Source organism: Barbus barbus, assembly GCF_936440315.1.
Source record: "Barbus barbus genome assembly, chromosome: 27".
Taxonomy (NCBI): domain Eukaryota; kingdom Metazoa; phylum Chordata; class Actinopteri; order Cypriniformes; family Cyprinidae; genus Barbus; species Barbus barbus.
This window is the reverse complement of record NC_136755.1, coordinates 11617608-11641462: the sequence shown is the minus strand read 5'-3', so window position 1 is coordinate 11641462 and position 23855 is coordinate 11617608. Positions and strand designations below refer to the sequence as shown.

The window sequence follows — 23855 nt, the reverse complement described above, 5'->3', positions numbered from 1 at the left end:
GTGCTGTATAATCAGCCCCTGGTGGTGGCCCCTTTCTATTTCAACACGAGCACAGAGACGGAGATTGTCTGTCCACAGTGTGTCCCTCAGCTTCTTTTGTGTCCTATAATAAGAGTATTACCTTCTCCAGTTCCATGAGAAAACTGTCCAGGGTCTCATCAGACAACTTCCCCACCTCAAACATCGTCACGGCGTGGCTCTTCAAGTTCTGAGATGAAAAACACCACATGAAATCCAGATATTTAGAGATGATATACTAAACATATTTGATGACTGATAATTTTGGAAAACCCTTGAGCTCCTAGAAGTTCACTAAATCACCAGTTAGCTTCAGGGTCCAGCTTTTCCACTGGACTTCAAGTGGGGACAACACTACTAAAACTGTTTAGTGTACAAAATTTAATTTCAATGTTTTCATGCTCTCGGCAGGCAATAATTCACCACAGTAAACACATTGTGGAAGGCACAAACCACGTTTTGCCTTTTCAGCAAGTGAACTCATATTTAACATATTTTGGGCTGCATTCAAGAAGCTTTGTTCGTGTTTTTTTTTTAGGATAAATGCATGTCATACAACTTGCCCATATTGGCACCTGCTTCATTTGGCTGCTTCTACCAAGTAACAGATGAATTAGCATCTAAATACCATAGAGAACAATTAGAGGGCAATTACTGTTGTAGGGATGCCCGACATATAAGTATCAGTAAGATGTTATGTGTTATACACAAGTTTAGTATGAAAATCTCTATACAGTACTAATCATCAACAATAATGTTTTTTATAAAACTGTTATAACACTGTAATCAAGAGGAGCTCAAAGGCTCCCAACCAGTGCCCCTCCCTCACAAACTTAGCATAACATTTAGCATAGTTGTATCATTGGTAGAATGTTAAATGGGTAAAAAAATATTTCAATTGAAGCATTTCCGTCAAATACAATTTATGTAATATGTCAAACCTTCAGGAAGGCTTAAAAAAAAAAAAAAAGTGGCAAGTTTAAAAGTAGTTCCACAGTATAACCACAGACTTGGCAACCCTGTCTGCAACGTGTTTTCAGTCACAACACACCAATTATGAACCAGTGCACTAAATATTATCAAACACCTTTAAAGGGGTCATAAACTGAGAAAAAATAAAATAATTTTATTTTAATAAATAACCTTTGATATATAAGGGGGTCATCGTACTATAAAAACATCCTGTAATATTCAGAAATCAAAACTTTCCTGTTAGTCTAAAAGCAGCTTATATTGAAGCCAAAACGACAACTTGTGGAATGTGCCACTTTGTGATGTAATAGTGTGGCTAAACACCGCCTCCGCAGAAGATCAACGCCTGTTTCTACATCACTGCATGTTTAGCCCCGCCCACTGACTCGCACAAATACTAGGTAAATGACAAGAGCAGCAAATGCAGGTCTACGCAGAAACCAAACGATAAACTTTATCAGAAGTTCCAGACCGCATCAGTAAAAATGTGGTCCTTTGTTCACTTAATTTTACTGTGGATTCTTTTACAAACAAGGCACAATTCAACACAGGATTTTCAGAAAGATTGAAAGGAAAAGACGATGCTGTGCCAACTATATGGGATCCTATGTCACACCACACAAGTTTGAGTAATTGTTTTTATTACGTGATTAATATTGCTTTGTCTGTTATTACAGATCGCTTGATATGTACTGAGTATTTATGCGTTTTTAACCTAAAACACAGCAGTATCCATTTAGGAAGGATGTAGGCTGTCAAACATTTACAACTGTTAGCCAATTATAGCAGTGGGTGTTTACTTCAGAGTCTACAATCTGCCACGCCTATTCAAACAGAGCGTCTGCTGGGGGGGTTAAAAACAAGACAGAAAATAGCCTATTACTTCTAAATTATGTTTTTTAAGTAAAAATCTTGATAACATTATAAGTGAACCTCAGAGAACAGTACAAAATAAAAAACAAAGGCAGTTCATGACCCCTTTAAAATACACAGTAAAATAAGCCACATGTAGTGTTTCAACTATATGTCAATTGGAAAGCAGAAATACTTTAATCTGTGAATGAGACACTAACAGGGGACAGATTGCCCATCATGAGGAAGGCGGTGAGCGTGGAGTCAAACAGAAAGGCGATCCTCTTAGTCGGGGCAGCTGGAATACTTAGACTGCTCACACTTGCAGTGTCTAGAGGACAGGGAAAAAAATCAGAGTCAACTTAATTCACATTATGATGATTTATGTACTGATCGGAGCCAGACTAATGTTCAATAATACACTGCAGTAAAGTGAGCTAGTGTCTAACGGATGAGTGGAAAGCGGTGTATGATTTAATGAATGCTGCTGTGCTCTCACCTTGGTCCTCCAGGCTGGTGGTGTCTGTATCAGTGGCTGAGGAACCGGCCTCCATCACTGGACTCCCACCCTCCCATGACAGCAGCATCTTCTGAGGGTCCATAGTGCCTCTGGCAAGTGCGAGAAAACACTTAGATATAAAACACAGTGAAACACCAGACTAAAGATACATTCACACATACAGCAACTGGGGAAGTCGTGGCCTAATGGTTAGAGAGTCGGACTCGTAATCGAAAGGCACCGAACCCCCAACTGCTCCCCGGGCGCTGCAGCATGGCTGCCCACTGCTCCGGGTGTGTGTTCACGGTGTGTGTGTGTGTGTGTGTGTGGATTTGTTCACTACTCACTGCTGTGTGTGTGCACTTGGATGGGTTAAACGCAGAGCACCAATTTCGAGTATGGGACACCATACTTGACAATACGTCACGACTTTACTTTTTTTACTTTACTTTAACTACTGGTCACATTATGAGATTTTTTTTAACCATTCCCATTCTGAATGATTTGATTCTCAATCACGATTCAGTTCTGCTTTCAATTTGTTAGTGAATCATTTGGGAATATACAAATGACAATGTCAACAATTACTGGACACATAATACAGGTTCTCCTTATTTTTCCTCTCACATTTCCAAATATTTAGCCATTACATATTGTTAGATTATTAGATATTAGATGCAAAGCTAATATAGCACATTGGTACAGAGAAGGAGATTGTATGATTTTTCTAGATTTGCAGTGAAGAGATGTTTATAATGTCACTATGAAGAACAAAAAAAAAAAAAAAAAGTTTTTCGTTTATGGGAAATGAACAATTAAAAATGCATAATAATAGCAATAATAATAAAATGTCTTATTTTATTGGAGTATTAATTAACTTGAATTATTCCATTATCAAAAAATTATTAATTATTATTAAATTAACATTTTATTTAACATGTTTAGCATAATAAATAAATAAATATTGAACAGATAATAGATATATAGAATAGAATATTGATTTAATCCTAGTCATATTTGTGATTATGATGTGGTATGGCCAGATTAGGATATGGCCAGCCCAACAATAAACTCTGGATGTCCAGCAGTAACACAGATAAAATCTCTTAATGTGTGAACAGCCTGGAGTTTAGATTTCTAGAGCAGCAAATGCTTTGTTTGTTTCTCAGACGTGAGCCAGCACTAAAAGCCTATTCATCAGTGTCAGGTATGTCTTCTCATACTTGAGTCTATTGACCGAAGGGGCACTCTTCCACGAGGGGTGCAGCTGGTCCGGGCTGATCACCTGACCCTTTTTGATAGCAAACCCCAGGCGACAATACATGGACACTGCATTCTGGAAGACAATGCAAAAAAATAAAAAAATAAATAGTCCAATATTCATTCAGCATTCATACACAATCCAGTGATAATTATTAACTTCTATAATAGCATGTTAAAACCGTTCATTTACGAGGAAGTCAGCCAGTCTTTTTTTGTTTGTTTTGTTTACAACGGTTTACTGAATTTTATTCTGTCGAACAGTAGTACAAAACAAAAAGCAGCTGTACAAATTTAGAACCCACCCCAACCCCGAACAAAATCAGCAAAAAGAGGCCAAACGTACAGAGCTCTACTCGAGTGCGACTAGGTTCATGAGCACGTCACGTGACTCTCCGGAAGTCAGCCAGTCTCTGAATTATGTTTGGAAAGCATCCACACACATCTTCAAGAATAATCCATAGCGATATCGAAAACAGCTTTATAATAATAAACATTATCACAGCATCATTGCCAAAACACAATTTCCATCTGCCCTTTTCACCTGAAAACAAGATACATCAAATCTGTTGCATCCAACTGATTCTGCAGCTAGGCCAACCAAGCTAAGGTTATGAATACATATTCCCTTGTTTTTCTAAAGGTTATTCTCGACATGGCCATAAGCACGACTCAGAATGGTTCTAGGTGAAGTGGAACAGAAAAGAAAATTGCGGTACGGTCACATATAAAGATAAAACTATGTTAGCCTGACTAAATAGTACTGGAGAAAGTAGGTCAGGATTTGGGCTCCATACAGCCTGATACTAGATTCCTTTATTGTACTATAAATTATGGTGAAAAATTTTTTTATTTAAATATCATTGCATATGTGTGTGTGTGTGTGTGTGTGTGAGAGAGTGTTCATTATTTGTGAAAAATTAGCAGAATTAAATTCTGTATAAATCCTTAATTAATAATGTTCATAAAACGATTCTTACATAAATGGATACTTTGATTGGCTTTATAAATGATTTACAAAAAAAGAAAAGAGGAAAAAAAAATAATTGCTCATGTTTCATAAATAAGGTCCAATATTCAAGCTTTTCCAATGGAAGTATTTATCTTCAGGCACATCGCTATCAAAAGGAACCATGTCTGCCACGCATAAACACTGACAGCAATGGATCTATTCAAAGATACTTTAGTAATTATTTACTAAATGAATAGGTTTTCACTACTAGGATGACTGAAGGAAACGTTTCATTCTATTTGTCTTAGTAAAATGTCAGAGATAATGAAAATGAATACTAGCTATCTTGTGTAAAAATAAATTCATTCTTAAAGATTGTGTCCTTTGAGTCACGTCAGCGTTGGCTTTTCTAATAGGGAGTTATGGATTTTCATGACGGTTCTCGTGAATAAGCTTGTTTTCCACTCTGCCAGATACTGAAATGGTGCTAAACAGCTACAAAGGAAATGTGTGAACACAATGGTTCATTCTCCTCAGTCTGCATCATACATTCAAAGGAGGACTCATTTCACAACCCATCAAAAGGTCAAAGAATTTGGAAAATTGCCTTTGCGGCAGCGGCGGTAATTCCAGAACCGGTGCATCCTGGATTCACCGTCCTCCCAGTCAGCTATAAAGGCATCATTTCATATCAAACATTCCATGTAAATGGACTTCCATTTTCATCCCTGCATGACACGTACCTTCACCAGGCCCAAGTCAATCTCCAGTACATTAGCCAGCTGAAATGACAAACAGAAAAGTGCTATGAGATTCTCAAAGACGAGCAGAATCATTGAAAAGAAATGAAAGGGAAAACTGAATATGTACCTCTGACACATTAGTCTGCTCATCGATGGAAACGAAGATTTTGTAGAGTAGCGTTTCGAAATAATCACCCTGGACTCTGTTCATGACAAACCCCTCAAGCGGCGGCACTGAAAATGAAAACCAAGAAGAGTAACCTAGACGTTTTCTCTGCTATTCTTCCAAATGGATTTGTGATCATCCTATCAACACTTTTTGATCAATGATTCTCCCATACGCTATTATGAACAATCTGTGGTGGTGGATGAGCAAAATCCTTTTCCAAAGAGGTTATAAATAAAGCCTATTTGATAAACTGCAGTGCATACCTGATATACAGCTGTCATCTGATATGGGCACATCAAGATATATATAGCCCCGGTTGTACAAACCTGGAGAAAAAAAAAAAAAAAAAAAAAAAATGGAGAAGATAAATAGATAGAAAGTTATTGTACTGAATGTACCACCCATAAAAACACAGGGCTTCAGACTGTGACTAAATTGTGGCTTTTTCCAACCACTTTTCATGCATGTGCGACTACATTTTTGTTAGAGGTCGTACTGGTCCAACTTCAAAATTGCCCCACACTTTTGGATTGTGCGCTACCATTAACTGCTGTGCATGGAAACCAATCATCTGCACAGGCCAATGGACAGCTCTGTGCAGACCACTACAGACTGGATGCAGAGACTATGATAGTTTGGCTGAAATGTTAAATATTCAGTATATATTATGTTGTTTTTATTATTAGTAGTAGTAGTATTATTGCTATTAATATAATAATTAGTGGAGTGAGGGAATTTAATTTTTACTATTTTAATCATTTATATTATTAACAATGGCAGTTATAGAGTCTCATTTCAATCTCACTGTCAAAATTTAAAAGTTAAAGTCTATCAAAATTAAGCCTATATACATTTACATTTAGTCATTTGGCAGACGCTTTTATCCAAAGCGACTTACAATTGGGGAATACAAAAAGCGATTCATCTTGAAGAGGCAGTCAGACAGAGGAAGTGCTCGTAACACCAAGTCTCAGTCATTGTTCAAATAAGTACAAGCTAGTAGGTGGAGAGAAAGATAGAGGGAAAGTTTTTTTTTATTTATTTATAAAATTTCTATATAAAAGGTGTAAACAAAATTTTTAATTAGAAGTTGTAAAATTCTGTACCATTATATGCAATATCATTGGCAATTGCACTTAGTGGTGCAATACAATAATAATGTCACAATTGTTTTTTTTAAAGGCCAGGGCCCGTATTCATGAAACATTTTAGGGCTAAGAGTTGCTCCTAATAACAAAATTCTAAGAAAATTCTTAGAAATGTGGGCGTTACCTCTTAAAATTAACGAAAAGATCCTAGTAAAGAAAAAAGTAATTCAGAAAGCATCTTAACCCTTAAAAGAGGTCTCAAGGTCCAAAATTGTTAGGAGTACGGACGAGGACTTTTAAGGGGCTTAAGAGTTTCTTTAGCAGTGGAGAAAATGGATGAAACATGAAGAGGGAGAAGAAATGTGTTGCACACAATGCATGACAGTGAGTTAATAAGACGCTACACATTAGATCGTGCAGGGATCATGTTTGTGACCGATCTTATTAGAGACACGTTAACATCTCAGACACTGCGCAGAAATGCCATAGCACCAGAAATGGATGCAATCACTACATTAACATATTTGGCAACTGGAAAAATGCAACTATGCAGCAGTAATGATTTGGGTCTGTTACAGCACTTATTAGGCGGTCTCTGTTCATTTCCTATATAACACGGTAAGTATGATAGCATGGTAAATAAAAAATAAAGAATATATATATATACTCCTCCTTGAACTGCCACCTTAACGTGGTGGAGGGGTTTGAGTACCCGAATGAACCTAGGAGCTATGTTGTCCGGGGCTATATGCCCCTGGTAGGGTCTCCCAAGGCAAACAGGTCCTAGGCGACGGGTCAGACTAAGAGCGGTTCAAAAACCCCTTTATGATGGACAATATTCAGAGGACCGTGACGTCGCCCGGTATGGCGCAGCCGGGGCCCCACCCTGGAGCCAGGCCCGGGGTTGGGGCTCGTATGCGAGCGCCTGGTGGCCGGGCCTCCCCCCATGGGGTCCGGCCGGGCTCAGCCCGAAGGAGCGACGTGGGGCCGCCTTCCCGTGGGCTCACCACCTACAGGAGGGACCGTAAGGGGCCGGTGCAAAGAGGATCGGGCAGCAGTCGAAGGCGGGGGCCTCGACGACCCGATCCCTGGACACAGAAGCTAGCTCTAGGGACGTGGAATGTCACCTCGCTGGCGGGGAAGGAGCCTGAGATTGTGCGTGAGGTTGAGAGGTTCCGACTAGAGATAGTCGGGATCACCTCTACGCACGGCTTGGGCTCTGGAACCACACTCCTCGAGAGAGGATGGACTCTTCACCACTCTGGAGTTGCCCATGGTGAGAGGCGGCGGGCTGGTGTGGGTTTGCTTATAGCCCCCCAGCTCAGCCGCCATGTGTTGGAGTTCACCCCGGTGAACGAGAGGGTCGTTTCCCTGCGCCTACGGGTAGGAGATAGGTCTCTCACTGTCGTGTGTGCCTACGGGCCGAACGGCAGTGCAGAGTACCCGGCCTTCTTGGGGTCTCTGGGAGGGGTGCTGGAAAGTGCTCCAACCAGGGACTCCGTCGTTCTACTGGGGGACTTCAATGCCCACGTGGGTAGCGACAGTGACACCTGGAGGGGCGTGATTGGGAGGAACGGCCCCCCTGATCTGAACCCGAGTGGTGTTCAGTTATTGGACTTCTGTGCTAGTTACAGTTTGTCCATAACGAACACCATGTTCAAGCATAAGGGTGTCCATCAGTGCACGTGGCACCAGGACACCCTAGGCCGTAGGTCGATGATCGACTTTGTGGTCGTTTCATCTGACCTGCGGCCGTATGTCTTGGACACTCGGGTAAAGAGAGGGGCGGAGCTGTCAACTGATCACCACCTGGTGGTGAGTTGGATCCGATGGCGGGGGAGGAAGCTGGACAGACTTGGCAGACCCAAGCGTACTGTGAGGGTCTGCTGGGAACGTTTGGCCGAGTCTCCTGTCAGAGAGATCTTCAACTCCCACCTCCGGCAGAGCTTCGACCGGATCCCGAGGGAGGCTGGAGATATTGAGTCCGAGTGGACCATGTTCTCCACCTCCATTGTCGAAGCGGCCGCTCGGAGCTGTGGTCGTAAGGTCTCCGGTGCCTGTCGAGGCGGCAATCCCCGAACCAGGTGGTGGACACCGGAAGTAAGGGATGCCGTCAAGCTGAAGAAGGAGTCCTATCGGGCCTGGCTGGCTTGTGGGACTCCTGAGGCAGCTGACGGGTACCGACAGGCCAAGCGAACTGCAGCCCGGGTGGTTGTGGGGGCAAAAACTCGGGCCTGGGAGGAGTTCGGTGAGGCCATGGAGAAGGACTATCGGCTGGCCTCGAAGAGATTCTGGCAAACCGTCCGGCGCCTCAGGAGAGGGAAGCAGTGCCCTACCAACGCTGTTTACAGTAGAGGTGGGGAGCTGCTGACCTCGACTGGGGATATCGTTGGACGGTGGAAGGAATACTTTGAGGATCTCCTCAATCCCGCCGTCACGTCTTCCATTGAGGAAGCAGAGGCTGAGGGCTCAGAGGTGGACTCGTCCATCACCCAAGCTGAAGTCACCGAGGTAGTCAAGAAACTCCTCGGTGGCAGGGCACCGGGGTTGGATGAGATCCGCCCTGAGTACCTCAAGTCTATGGATGTTGTGGGGCTGTCTTGGATGACACGCCTCTGCAGCATCGCGTGGCGGTCGGGGACAGTGCCTCTGGGGTGGCAGACCGGGGTGGTGGTCCCTCTTTTTAAGAAGGGGGACCGGAGGGTGTGTTCCAACTACAGGGGGAATCACACTTCTCAGCCTCCCTGGGAAAGTCTATGCCAGGGTACTGGAGAGGAGAATACGGCCGATATTAGAACCTCGGATTCAGGAGGAACAGTGTGGTTTTCGTCCGGGCCGTGGAACACTGGACCAGCTCTATACCCTCTACAGGGTGCTGGAGGGTTCATGGGAGTTTGCCCAACCAGTCCACATGTGTTTTGTGGATTTGGAGAAGGCATTCGACTGTGTCCCTCGCGGCGGCCTGTGGAGGGTGCTCCGGGAGTATGGGGTCCGGGGTCCTTTACTAAGGGCTGTCCGGTCCCTGTATGACCGAAGCAGGAGCTTGGTTCGCATTGCCGGCAGTAAGTCAGACTTGTTCCCGGTGCATGTTGGACTCCGGCAGGGCTGCCCTTTGTCGCCGGTTCTGTTCATAAGTTTTATGGACAGAATTTCTAGGCGCAGCCAGGGGCCGGAGGGTGTCAGGTTTGGTGACCACACGATTTCGTCTCTGCTTTTTGCAGATGACGTTGTCGTGTTGGCTTCATCAGGCCAGGACCTTCAGCAGGCACTGGGACGGTTTGCAGCCGAGTGTGAAGCGGCTGGGATGAGAATCAGCACCTCCAAATCCGAGGCCATGGTCCTCAGTCGGAAAAGGGTGGTTTGCCCACTTCAGGTTGGTGGAGAGTTCCTGCCTCAAGTGGAGGAGTTTAAGTATCTTGGGGTTTTGTTCACGAGTGAGGGAAGGATGGAACGGGAGATTGACAGACGGATCGGTGCATCTTCTGCAGTAATGCGGTCGATGTACCGGTCTGTCGTGGTGAAGAAAGAGCTGAGCCGCAAGGCGAAGCTCTCGATTTACCGGTCAATCTACGTTCCTACTCTCACCTATGGTCATGAGCTTTGGGTCATGACCGAAAGGACAAGATCCCGGATACAGGCGGCTGAAATGAGCTTTCTCCGCAGGGTGGCTGGGCGATCCCTTAGAGATAGGGTGAGAAGCTCGGTCACTCGGGAGGAGCTCAGAGTAGAGCCGCTGCTCCTTCACATTGAGAGGGGTCAGCTGAGGTGGCTGTGTATATATATATATATATATATATAATGTGTGTGTGTGTACCTACTTTTGCCATATTTTGGGGACAAATTTGTACCCAAAAGTGAGGTAAACCTGACCAAAAACCTCCCTTTGGGGACATCCTCATTTGTAAAACGGGTTTAAAAATAAACAAAGTTGTTTTTAAATTGTAAAAATGCAGAAAGTCTCCTGTGACGGCTAAGTTTAGGTGTAGGGTAGGTGTAGGGCAATAGCACATACAGTTTGTACAGTATAAAAACCATCATGCCTATGGAATGTCCCCATTTAGATAGCCAAGTAAACGTGTGTGTGTGTGTGTGAGAGAGAGAGAGAGAGAGAGAAAGAGAGAGAGCGAGTACGGTAAAACAACTTTTTTTGTTACGCCTGTAATTTCAAGGTGAAGGCTTATAATATACCCTACTCTTAAAAGCACTCTTTTATTTCCTTCTTGACAACCAACCAATCACAGTTTTTGTCTTTTCCTCGCTCAGAGTTGCTCTCAGATTGGTCCTGAATCACTTTTAAGCTAAGACTCCTAGTTATAAATTTTTAAGCTAAATTAGGAGCTCTCTAAAAGGATTCTTAGATCTTTAGGAATACGGGCCCTGGTCACCAGTGCTACCAAATCAGTATGTTCCACCATATGCAGTCCTGAAAAAGGATGACAATCAAAGCAAAGTCTTTTATATTCCATTATAACATTAATGCTAAATATGAGTACACTGGTTTGTATGTATGCACAGAGCATGACCTGGTTTGATCATCATTATTTCAAGTGGTTTTCTAAAAAACTGAAACTGTCTCTGTGACACTCACTCAAAACCACATTGTACTCCATTGATCCAGCCAGCTGGGGTCCAGAATCTATCATCTTATCAATGGCCGCCTTCTCCGCCCCAGAGCAGATCTGGAATCAACCCAGTTTTCACTCCAGTTAGAAATCTTCAAATGTGCAACTAAAGACATTTTGTCCTCTGATAGTTTCATGTGGGAAATATGAGCGAAAATGTAGCTGTTAAGAATAATTTGGTGCTTTGTTTTGATGTTTTGCTCATCTTTATTTAAAAATTACATAACTGTTAATGGTGTGTTTTGGAAAACAGTTAAATCATAAAATAAATATTAAATGAATAATTTATGTCTATTCTCAGTGTTCATTTCTTTGAAGTAATATTATTTCCCTTTTTCCATTTCCAAAAGCCTAATGTAATTTCATGAACAAGAATAAAGAAACATTGTTAAATTAATCCACTTTACCCTGATGTCATCCTCGGTGATATATCCGGTCTGTACCACCCACCAGGGCTCTACCGTGATCTCCACAGGTTTTGCTGGCAGGAGATCCCGAGCCGATTTCCTCCGGAAGAATTTCTAGACACAGACAGATGCTGCAGAAACCTCAACAGTGTGAGGTTATCACCGTGTGTACAAAGCACTGCTCTCTATGGATTACATCTTTCATCTTCAACGGGAGCAATGAAACCATCCAGATTTGAGAACCATCTAATTAACATCATTTTAAACTCCCAGAACATATTCCATGGAAGTTAACCATAACATCCTAATTGATCTACAGTGTAAAACCAAGAGTGACTTACTTTGGAAGATCTGCACTGGTTCATTAGGTCAATGTACTGGTTCCTGCCAATTCCAAGCAGCCTCAGACCTGAAAGGTCAACAGGCAGATCAATAAATACGCTAATGGACACTAACTACCAAATGTTTTATGTATGGACACCTAATCTGCAATCTATGACCCTGTTTACACCAGGATCGGAAAGTAATGAGGACTTGGGGCAAAAATTCAAGATAAGGGGGCAAAAAGAACACAAAATTAAGCTAAATATTTTTTATCTGTTGCTATTAAAGTCAAATGCGTAAATGACAAGTGTTGATTACAGAGTAAAGGTCACTGCACACCGAGTCCGAAATCTTTGTCAGAAATTTTTGCATGTAAAAAAAATAAATACGATCTCACGTTGTGTCAATCACGTTTACACACTGCCTCCAAAACTTTCATCAGTCATAAAAAAATTTGGATTAGATTCGATTTTCTACGTTTTCACATCCGTAGCATTCATTTTGATAGGATTGGTAAAAGTCTATAGCATTCACTACACGTTGGTATAAAATATGAAAAAAATTCTGCACACTGTTGATTCCAAATTATAAACTATCCTTTCATTGTAATCACAACGTAATCATTGCCTTAGTGTTCTTTGTTTCTGCTTGAATGCACCATTAACTGCATGATTTATTATAATAGAACTGTACATTCCTGCCATATGGACATTACTTTGACAGTCAGCTCTGATAACAATTTACTCTTAATTGTAAATGTAGAAACATGCATCTCTTGTAAAGCTGCTTTGAAACAATGTCTCATGAAAGCGCTATACGAATAAATGTGAACTGAAATTAATCAAATTGGAATTGAGCAGAATCATTATTTAAACTTTGGATGTACATGTATGTGCATTTAAAGTACAATGGATCATTTATAAGTGACCAGGCAGCATTACAAACACTTATGCAATATGGCTTACATGCGTTTTCGAATATCTCCAAATATGGTTTGAGGTTCACAAAACATTTTGGACACAGTTTTCACCTCTATTGAGAGCTGACCACTTATGCATGCAATTGGTAGGACATCATAGATGTCCTTTAGTGTTTGGCGGAACCTCGGTGACTTTAACATATTCCTCTATGCCCCAGATCCTGCCTTCCTGGGGCCTCAGCAGCCTGTCCCTCACCATGCGTAAAGGCACAGGGGTCTGGGATTATTAGAGAAGGCCAGGCCTGACCGTGACGTGCCAGGCATGATGCCAAAGGCTGTGGGGTGAGCTGTGAAGGGCAGGAGTGCAGCTTCACTTCAGACAAAGAGATTAGAGCGAGAAACCCATGCATAGCCTGCTGGCTACCTTCTGTCTACCCAACCCAAAGACCATGTTCTATGAAATCTCTAAGCATGTACAGCCAGCTATTATTATTATTACTATTATATTATTATTATTATTATGTGCCAATTACAAATGATTTGTTTCATAACATAGTTTAATGATGTGCTACTATGCCAGTGACTCTGTACCCAGATGCTTTGGGGTACAAATATATGTATGACTGTACAGACTTACACAATTCACTTTAATCTTTGCCTGTAATTCATATAAGAGTGTTGACATCAATTCCCCGAAGATACGCCAGTACATTTCTTTCAGTTGAATAATGACAAGACATATGAGGAAAATATAAGGGGTTTGTAAAATGCAATGATACTCTAAAAATACTATAAAATAATCTATGATGGTTTGTCTTGTTGTCAGGTGCTTGTACACTATTATGTTGCTCCTTTGTAGTGATTGCAAAACTCATTTTCAGCTAAATCAACCTCGTGCATTAACTAATGTTAAGAAATGAAACCTTATTATAAAATGCTAGCCATGTTTCTGTATATTCATATATTACACATTTTCTAAATATTATTTCACTAATAATTTAGTAAATGCATGTACGCTACGTCTGAGCCGCATTAAACAGTAAATACATTTTTTGTGGTATATGGAACATTTGAAGCATCAAGAAAGCAATGCCATATTTCTTCTGAAGAATTAGCAAAGTACATTCATTAAAATATTTACATTCACTATTAGTCAGAGTAATTCTGTGCCACTTTATTCTGAGTGAGCAATGTATATTCGTCTCTAGTGGCTTGTGGCCTCGTTATTGTGCATGAGCAGTCAGCAACAGTAACAAATAATGATTCCCAGCTCTGACAGAGAGAGAACAACTTACAGTCAGCAGCAGTGAAGTTGGGCAGGGAATCATAACTCTTCTCACAGTTCATGATGTCCTGAATGAAGGGGAAAGAGATTGGGTCATGCACTTGCAATCAATTGAAGTCCAATGAAACAATAGTTTCATCTACGAATTACGATTCTGTCGTCATTTACTCTCTCATGCTTTTCAAAACCCATGACTTTTTTTCATAACTGGAAAACAAAAAGAAATGTGTACAGCAGAATGTACAAGCTGCTATTTTCCATAGAATGCAAGTGAATGATGACTGATTTTTCTCAAACAAAGCAATACTTGTTGGAGGCTTTTATTGCGTTTTTCTTTTTTGGAGTTTGGCATCCTGGTTCCCATCAACATTCATTGCATGGAAGAGAGCAGTATTAAAACTTCTAATTTCTCAGAAAAAAAGACAGACATATACAAGTCTGGAATAACATGAGAGTAAGTACATGATGATAGTGAACTTTCCCTTTGAATGCTTAAAGAGTAGACTACATCATTTAAAAACTTACTAAGAACATAAGATGAATTTACATAAGTGACACCAGAAGTCACATAGACAGAAAGCAGACGCTGTTGTTTTATACCATAAAATATGGTAAGCTGACACTCTGTAGGAGTCATTTACAGTAATCCTTATATGCGCAAACAAAACACTACCGTCTAGCAAACATACCTGTCTGAAGCATTATCAGAATGCAGAACTTGTACTGTAATGAGCTTATGAGTGAATACTTCTCTATTTACTCTATCATTAAAGGAAGAAAAACACTTGCAAACTAGATCAGAAAAACACTGAACGTTTGGATGCCAGCCCATGTCTACCATATGCTGTAACTGTTTTCACAGACTCAGTAATAAGTGTAGACAAAATAATGTGATAGTTTGAGAAAATTTAATTAGTAAATTTCCTATTCTCCCCATTATTCTCTCTTTACAATTAAAAGATGAAAAAACGATTACAGTAAACATTATTCAAACAGTTGACTTGTCCGTACCTCCATGATGCTGATGTAGTAGGAGAAGGGGGTGACCCGCAGACCCTTGACCATGATGTCAGACAGGTGGTAGGGGTAGAGCATCAGATGCTCCCGGCTGTACTTCAACAGCTCTTCATAATACTTGCGTTCATCCTTCTTCACATGCCTGACTGTTAGAGAAGAGGTTTTTGACAGTGTTGTGGGACACTAAATCAGAGTAACGAGGCTCATTATTTCAATGTAATTACATCTGTTGACAGGAGCTACAATGAGCTTGTTGGTCTGGCCAGAGTGGAGTGAGAAACACAAATGGTTTGAAACAATGTCAGAATGAAAAAAGGAGTTATGGGAGAGAAAAGCAATAGATTTTCTCCGTTCATCTAATGCTTACCTAGGTTATTGCGGAAGCGAAGCTGGTTTCGGATACTGTACAGAAGAACCTGCTTGTCATATTCACGCTGTGAGTTTCCCAGGCTCTATGAATCAAGCAAGATGACAATTGAAACACTGAAAAACATTTCTTACAGAAATGAAAGTGCAAAAATATTTAATTCCAATGGATTTAGTTACACAATGCAAACACAATGTTTGGCATTATTTATGAGAATGTGAAATTGACAGTTTATCATCTGATTTTAATGTAAAAGAAAAATCATGTCAAATGTCAAAAATAATTTCCTTCTGAAAAAAAAATCTAAATTTCATAAAAATTTTCCAAAGCCACAATTTCTATGCTATCCACATTTAATCCTAAAGCATTTGTCTCATTTGTTCTCCATTTAACCCTTTGATGCATGGTTTCTCTACCCATAATTCTTCTATTCTATATTGCAGTTGACAAATAACTCAATTTTTTAAAAATAAAAAATTAAATTCTAAATATTAATAAGCAATTATAAAACAAATACAAAAATATATAAAAAAATAATTTACATTTTGTTCACTGCAAAATAAAACAATGAACTATTCTATAATATTCAATAAAAACTAAACATTATTTGAATAATATATTGTTCAGTGTAATATATTGTACATATTATTTCAAAGCATTAAGAAACATTACAATATTTTATCCCCACATGCTTTAATTGTGTTTGTTTTATTTATTTATAGAGCACAATTAAAAACACAAGTCTGACCAATGTGCTTTACAATAACTACTAACAAAAATCATACCAACATCACAGAAAAAAAAATTAAATAAAAAAAATAATAATAAATATTAAAACAAACATCACAGAAAAGAACGAGAGCCACTTTGCAAGATCAATGTGTTGAGCCAAAGGCTAACTCTAATAAATAGACTCAGATTTATTTTAAAGAACCCAATGTAGGTAAGTCTAAGATATAATATTTAATAACTCATGCATCAGAGAGTTACTGTCTCCAAAGGAATTTTAGAAGAAACCTCTGATACAAAGTCGATACAAACACAACTAATGCAATGACTAATTTATATTTTTAAAAATGCAATTCCTACAATTTTGTTTATGATATGATAGCCTTCTTATATAATTGATCTGCAGGTATCATGCAGAGGAACCTGATGACAGTAACGACAGTGTGTGTGTGTGTGTGTTTACGGATAACTGAATGAATGAGATGAATGACAGAATCTCTGGAAATCATGCTGACGCTGTGAATTATTATGCAGGTAATGATGGGAAAGCCGTGTCAGATGGTGTTTGTGTGTTACTGTACCTGTTTGACATTAGCTGGCAGTTTGTTCCACGGGTAATTCTGCCTGATGTGAAATTCTACGTCCGTGTTCATTGCTGGACTCGAGTTATTCAAACAGATACTCACGGGCTTCCGGGTAAGTCCGAGATGACTACACCCTCCCGGTAACGTTATTTATTCCGTGATAAGACACCGATAGCTAATTAAATGTCTCCGTTATGAATGTTATTTTAGCCTTGACAGTAAGCATTCACTTCCTTGTTGTATTTTTAAGCCAGCCTTCGTCACGCTTCTGGCTATGTACGTCACTTCCGCTCAGCGCGTGACGAAAGGGGATTAGTTTCAAGTGCAGAACAGCAGTGATGGGAAGTCCGACTCGTTTTCGCGTATCGGTTCTTTAAATAATTCGTTCCAATGAACGAGTTTGATAAACTGATTCAGCGGTTCTTTGCTCATGTCACTGACATCCCGTCTGTTTGAGCGGGTTCAACGGAATCATGAAAAAGATCCGACTCAAATGAACGATTCATTCACGAATCAGGCATCGCTGCAGTCAGACCAAACATTAAAACGCAGTGCATTCAAATGTAGTGAGGGTGTAACCGAAATAAACCGTGATAGCACAAATTGAAACTCATATGCTAAATCTTTGCCCACACCTTATTATAAAACTACTGTATCGCTATCAAATTTTCCATACAAATATCTTCTGTTTGTGTTAAGATCAATGCTTTAACCACACCTACTACAAGCCACTAGGTGGGAAAGCAGTGCAGTAGGCAAAGCAAACACAGCTGTGTACATCAAAGGGAACAGGTGACATTACTAAAGATGATGCTCACTTGCTGGCATTCTGGGACTGTCATATAATCTGCCTAGATGCATGTCTGTTTTTCTTTCCCTCTCCAGCAATCTAAACATGACAGTAATTCATCTTCTCCCAGCAGCATGCAGCTGATGATAGGACTGTATATATACACACCAGTATCTAGAGTTTAGTTCATCTGATATGATCTTTTTTTTTTTTTCATTTACATGCTTTTGCCGCCCTTTTCATTTTCTTTTATGTTGATTGCATATACTACATAAAAGCAATTAATTGGTAATCTGTCACTATAGGACACTGACGGAAATATATAAAAATATGTTAGGTCTCCATGCAACAAAGCTAGAAACTAAATAAATTGATAACAAGTGCAAATTCATATAGGTGGCAGATAAATAGCAGTCTGTTTTGTTTTTTCCTTATTTTCTCAAGCAAGAGGCAAACCAAAGTCCTAACAGTTCAGCTGTTCACCGTACTCATCCTAGCCTTCAGCACTGCACTATATTTACCAGCTTCCTGGGTTACACAAGCCTGCCAAGGGGTGTGCACAAGCCCTCAACCCCTTCCTCTGTCCTCCGGATTAGCTGGGTTCTCTGTCACTGCCATAGAAAACACACAAAATGCATGGTGCACGGCCTACCACTGTGGGAATAAACAAGGGGAGGGTCACATGTGAGCCCTGGACAACAGCAGCCCTTCAGACTATTCTAGGTAACTGGAATGTACACAGCGACCTCATGGCAAACTCCAAACTTGAAACCTTGTGTCTTTCTCCATGCCACTTTTGATTGTGTCGTCTTTGAGAGAGAAATCTGGGAGAAATGTATTTGCGTTTATCCTGCTGAACTGTGCCCGATTCGGTTCAAACTCATCAACTTGAGTGTAAAGAACAAACAGGTAAGTTCAAGAACTACTTTAAAAATGTATGAAACAAGATTTAATTGAAGAAATGCTTTATTGCATAGATTGTGAATTCTGATAGAGCATTAACTTTTTAAAAGTGGTTTACCTCTTCTGAATTGTCCTGGTAATGCAATGCAAGTTTTTAATCATACTAAGCAGTTACATGTTATGATCTAGCAAAATTACAGAGTCAAGACAGTGAAATACTTATTTATTGAGATTTTCTTACAGCAGTTGTTGTTACTGTCATTTTCCCAACTGCACTGGTGACAGAGTTTGCGGTCTATTTTAAATAAGTGCCACTGAAATATGATATGGTATCTTTTATCTTTGGGGAATACTTTTAGCCTTGTTGTGGTGTCTCAGAATGGTGTTTGATAATAAGAAAAAAAAACAATTAGCATCCCCAAATAGACGTCAGACAGGCCCATGTGATCTGGAGTGAAATAAAGTCAGTAGCTGTCTCTGGGGTGATTAGACGACTTAGTGTTGATAATAGCCCCATGAAATGTCCTCGTCTAAATGGTTAGGCTGTCAAGGGCAAACCTACCGAGGGGATCAGAAACAGCTGGCAAGAGATACAACGGCGTTGATAAACTTAGCTTTGATAGGGAAATGTAGCCAAGCTCTGCACATGGAAGCATTAAAATGATTTAAGGGACACTGGAATAGAACGTTGTGGCCTGGCGCTAAACATCAGGGGTGATAAAACAGAGAGAGGGAGCAAGGAAAGGTTGTGTGGTGGCCATGACAACAGCAAACCATAACTTCTTACTATGACTCAACTGTAATTTGCCAGTAAACTCTAAATCCTTTCCTTTTGCAGCATGGCTAGTACATCAGAGATTTTTCCATTCAAGGACCAAGAGCTCCCCGCTCACCTCCTGTTTCAGTTGAACATACTGAGACAGGAGCAGATCTTCACCGATGTGATCTTGTGCACCGAAGACAAGGAGATCCCATGCCACAGGAACGTCTTGGTTTCCAGCAGCCCGTACTTCCGAGCCATGTTCTGCAGCAACTTCCGGGAGAGCAACCAGGCTAGAGTGGACCTGAAAGGCATTGCATCGGAGGTCATCGAATGTGTTGTGGATTACATCTATACTGGTACCATCACCATCACCATGGAGCTGGTGCTGCCCCTGATGCAGGCAGCCTCCATGCTGCATTACGGGAGGCTCTTTGAGGCCTGCTCCACCTTCCTACAGGAACAGCTCAATCCGGAAAACTGCCTGAGCATGATCCGGCTCTCAGAGATCCTTCACTGTGAAAGCCTCAAGGAGAGAGCCAAAGAAATGGCTGTGCGGTGTTTCTCAGACGTAGCTGCTTCTGAGGACTTCTGTGAACTTTCCCTTCCTGAGCTAATGTGCTACCTGGAGGATGACCGACTGTGCGCGGAGGAAGAGCAGGTTTTCGAGACGTTACTTGCTTGGATCCACCATGACCCCTTTTCCCGGCGAGGAGCCATTCATGACCTCTTTAAGAAGGTCCGGTTGAGGTACATCCATCCGACATACCTCTTCCAGTTTATCGCCAACGATCCGCTTGTCCAGTCGTCTACGCTGTGCACGGAGATCATTGAGTCTGTGCGACGTCTGATGTTTTCCGTAAGCGCAAAATGCACTCAAGAGCTGAAGCCTCTTTGGACCACACCACGTCGCTACACGTGCCGAGAGACTCTGGTGGTGGTTGGAGGCCGCAAGAACAACGAACAGACGTCTCGAGAGGCGCTTCTCTACGACGAACGGACACAACGGTGGCAGTGGCTCGCCAAACTACCTCTGCGACTCTACAAGGCGGCATATGTGTGTATTCACAGCATTCTGTACGTGGTTGGTGGCCTCAGTCTTAGTCTGGTATCTGGAGACAGTGCGGTTAGCGCCACAGTTTATACTCTCTCATTGAAGACCAACCAGTGGAGGACCGCCGAGCCCATGCTGGAGCCACGGTATGCCCATCAGTGCGTCTCCTACCTACATTTCATCTTTGCTCTTGGTGGAATAGGACCAGATAAACAGATCTCAAATACGGTGGAGCGCTACAACAGCATGTTCAATCAATGGGAGGCCATGGCGCCGATGCCCACAGCAGTCCTACACCCTGCAGTCGCAGCCAACGATCAGAGGATTTATGTGTTTGGAGGAGAGGATGCCTTGCAGAATCCAGTGAGACAAATACAGGTAACAAAAGTCATTCAGAGATTATAAATCTGTGCTTCACTCAAGGTGTGATCCCACATGACAAATGCATTTGGTCTCTCCAAGGTTTATCACATTTCCCGCAACTTGTGGTCAAGACTGGAAACCAGGACAGTGAAGAACGTCTGCGCACCTGCTGCTGTGATAGAAGACAAGATTTATATTGTTGGAGGTGGGTTAAACTGTAAGAAAGAATATGGACAATCTAATATTTAAAACAATGTGACTATGGTTCTTCAAAAGAAAAAAAGCAGTTGTTGAGTGGGTGAATTAAAAAATTATACCTTGATTTTTAGTTGTTTTGGATTATCTTTTTGGTCTTTTTTTAAAATCATTTTTAAGTCATCTTGAAGATGCCCCCCCCCCCCCACCACCAGTTACTGTTGATACGTCTGACAAGTCATGCCGCTCTCGCAGTGAAAAATACATTGCGAAGCAAAGAACATTGAAAATGCGCTGACAGACAAGACAGATCAGGTTACTTTTGGTATGAAACAAAGTCTCAGCTTTTAATTTTGGCATTTTGTAATAAATTCAATCATTAAATACCATTTTGTGGCTCTTTAATGTGTCATGACAGATCGCTGTAGCGCCTCAGTTCAAGCGGCATGTGAACCAATCATCTTTTCGTATTTACTTAAAGCATGAAATAAACGTGAATGAACATCTGGAGGTATTTTATTTTAACTGTGGAAAGACTCAATACACACCATTTTTCAAGTTTAAGTCCACCAAAGTTAATCTACTCTTCTGTCTAATTTGTTTGTTGGACAAAAATTGCGGATTTGGCGTTATGAATGGTCAGATTGCCTGTCAATCAAGCTCCCTGTGAAGGGTCAGTTGAATAGATTATGATTTCAGATTGAATGGTTCCACTCACTTGGCCTATATTATGATAAATAATGATGATGTTTAAAATATGCATTTCATTCATGAAATTATTACATAAATTCGACATTTTTACCTTACAAATCTAAATGTCACGAACAAGTTAACAAATAGACATACACCCGGTTTCACAGACAAGGCTTAAGACTAGTCCCAGACTAAAATGTAATTCTGAGCTGTTTCAACTCAAATAAACTTGCACTGACTCATCTTAAAACATATCAGTGGCTTTGTTTTGTCTCAAGATGCACACTAGTAATGTTTTTTCTAAGGTATGTTAATAAAATTTACTTAAAAGTCCTAATTGAACTATGGCCTAATCCTGGTTTAGTCTAAACCCTGTCCGTGAAACCGGGCCCTGAACACCTCAAAGTTAATCTGTTCATAAATCTGACAAATGCTGTTGTCAAGAGGAAAATCAAGGGGAAAATCTTGCCCCTTGCTAGGATCACAGTAATCTAGCCATGAAACATTATGAATCATTTGATGAGTTGAAACATTAAACTGCTGTTTATTTTTAGGATACACAAGAAGAGTGATTGCCTATGACACCAAAGCTAATAAATTTGTGAAGTGCACCAACATGAAGGAGAGAAGGATGCACCATGCGGCAACAGTCATCAATAACAAACTCTATGTGACCGGAGGACGTTTCCTCAACGGTCATGATGTTATCGAAGACTCAGACTGCTTTGAGTGCTATGACCCTAAAACAGACGTGTGGACTTCTAAAGGATCATTACCGTACAAACTGTTTGATCATGGTTCACTGTCGCTGATCTGTGTCTCCAACCGCCCCAACCCACCATGACTGCTCAGAGAGCGCAACATCTCTGCTTGGGCATCCCGTTCGCTCCCCTGCTCGTTAAGGGAAATTAGAAATATGGGGCCACAGCTGAGACTGGAAACCAGCTGAGGAAGGTTGCATTCGTTTGTGGGTTGAGTACATCTCAGCTGTGGCTTTGATGGTATGCTGTTGGTGTTTGCCAGCATCTGTGCCGTCTTAAATCAGTGGACCTCAGGGAGTGAGCCCAGGACCTCAGAGCAAAACGGCAGACTTATGCAATGTACAGCTGTCCCTGCAGAAATGTGACCCGAAAGTCTTCAGACAGATGTTTCTCATCATGATCTCCTCTCAGAACAGCAAAATTTGTCAATAGTGCCTTGTTAGCATGCATTTAATTGGAATCCAGGAGATATGATAATCTTTTTAGCCAGTGTAAAATCTACAAACATAAGGACATGACTGATGAAGTAATTGGTGAAGTGAAGAGAACATTCCCTGAGAGCTGTGGTGTGTGGTCAGTTCTATGTAATTAACGAAAGCCAAAAAATAACCTAATGGATCATGAAATGTTTGATGTACCATGCACGCTAAAAGTATGTGGACACCTGCTTCTAATTAACATGGCTTACTATTTCTGCTACACACATATCTAACAGATGCATAAAATCAAGCATACAGCCATGCAATCTGCTGAGATGAACATTTTTAGTATGGGGCCCTTTTCTGTTCCAGCATGACAATGAACCCATTTCGGGGGTTTGGAACATGGAAATTAACTGTGGTAAACTTTTATAGATGTACAAGGGTGATTATATTCAAATCAAATATGCTTTTGGGATTTACAATTGCGCCATCAGCAAAATAAAAAAATAAAAATAAACAGCAGTGGTCCTCAACCTTTTTGACACCAAGGTTCCCCATTGTTTGAGACAGCATTCGAAGACCCTCCGATCTAAGCTGAGAAGCATCTCTTAGCATTTTAGCAAGTTAACTTAATTAGATATAAATAAGTTTAAGACTTACTGTTGTCCCTCTGGAGGTTTGCATGGGTCAGTGGTTTTCAATTCTGCTCTACACAATTTGTATGTCTCCCTTATTTGACACACTCAGCTGAATTCATGGAGCTTTCGCCTAATGACCTAGTGATCTGAATCAGGTGTGTTTAATAAGTGAGACAATATTGGCAGAGCGGTGGCTCCCCAGGACCAGGGCTTAAGGCTAGATGGGATACAGCTGTGGCTACTGGGCATGCAAAAATTAATATTGTGTCATTTCTGTTATGAATGTTTATCATATATTAAAAATTATTTTTTTAAACACAATTAAAAATACATTAGTCAACATTTGAGGTGGATCAAAACCCTTTCATCAAAGTTGTCCTAAAACCTAAAATCAAAATGCGTTCTTATCTTATAGGACAACTTTGATTAACTTTTTTGATCCACTTCAAATGTTGATTACTATATATTT

General features: G+C 40.8%; 2 protein-coding genes across 2 annotated transcripts in view; one reads left to right on the top strand and one right to left on the bottom strand.

Annotated features, from left to right (window-relative positions):
- LOC306847392 (protein FAM91A1) overlaps positions 1-18261 on the bottom strand; it is a 25339-nt gene extending 7078 nt beyond the window's left edge. The window contains exons 1-14 of the mRNA XM_079381319.1: positions 16805-18261; positions 15495-15579; positions 15122-15273; positions 14121-14178; positions 11924-11991; positions 11583-11696; positions 11142-11232; positions 5729-5791; positions 5424-5530; positions 5297-5335; positions 3565-3677; positions 2342-2451; positions 2064-2173; positions 122-208 (exon numbers count right to left, since the gene is read on the bottom strand). Of these exons, the coding sequence (XP_079237445.1) occupies positions 122-208; positions 2064-2173; positions 2342-2451; positions 3565-3677; positions 5297-5335; positions 5424-5530; positions 5729-5791; positions 11142-11232; positions 11583-11696; positions 11924-11991; positions 14121-14178; positions 15122-15273; positions 15495-15579; positions 16805-16876 (1269 nt within the window). The 5' untranslated portion in view covers positions 16877-18261. The remainder of the gene's footprint in view (positions 1-121; positions 209-2063; positions 2174-2341; positions 2452-3564; positions 3678-5296; positions 5336-5423; positions 5531-5728; positions 5792-11141; positions 11233-11582; positions 11697-11923; positions 11992-14120; positions 14179-15121; positions 15274-15494; positions 15580-16804) is intronic.
- On the top strand, positions 18208-23855 carry LOC306847393 (kelch-like protein 38). The gene is made up of 4 exons (XM_079381320.1): positions 18208-18506; positions 19339-20692; positions 20777-20882; positions 22120-23855. The coding sequence occupies exons 2-4, from the start codon at positions 19340-19342 to the stop codon at positions 22407-22409; spliced, it is 1749 nt and encodes a 582-aa protein (XP_079237446.1). The 5' UTR covers positions 18208-18506; position 19339; the 3' UTR covers positions 22410-23855.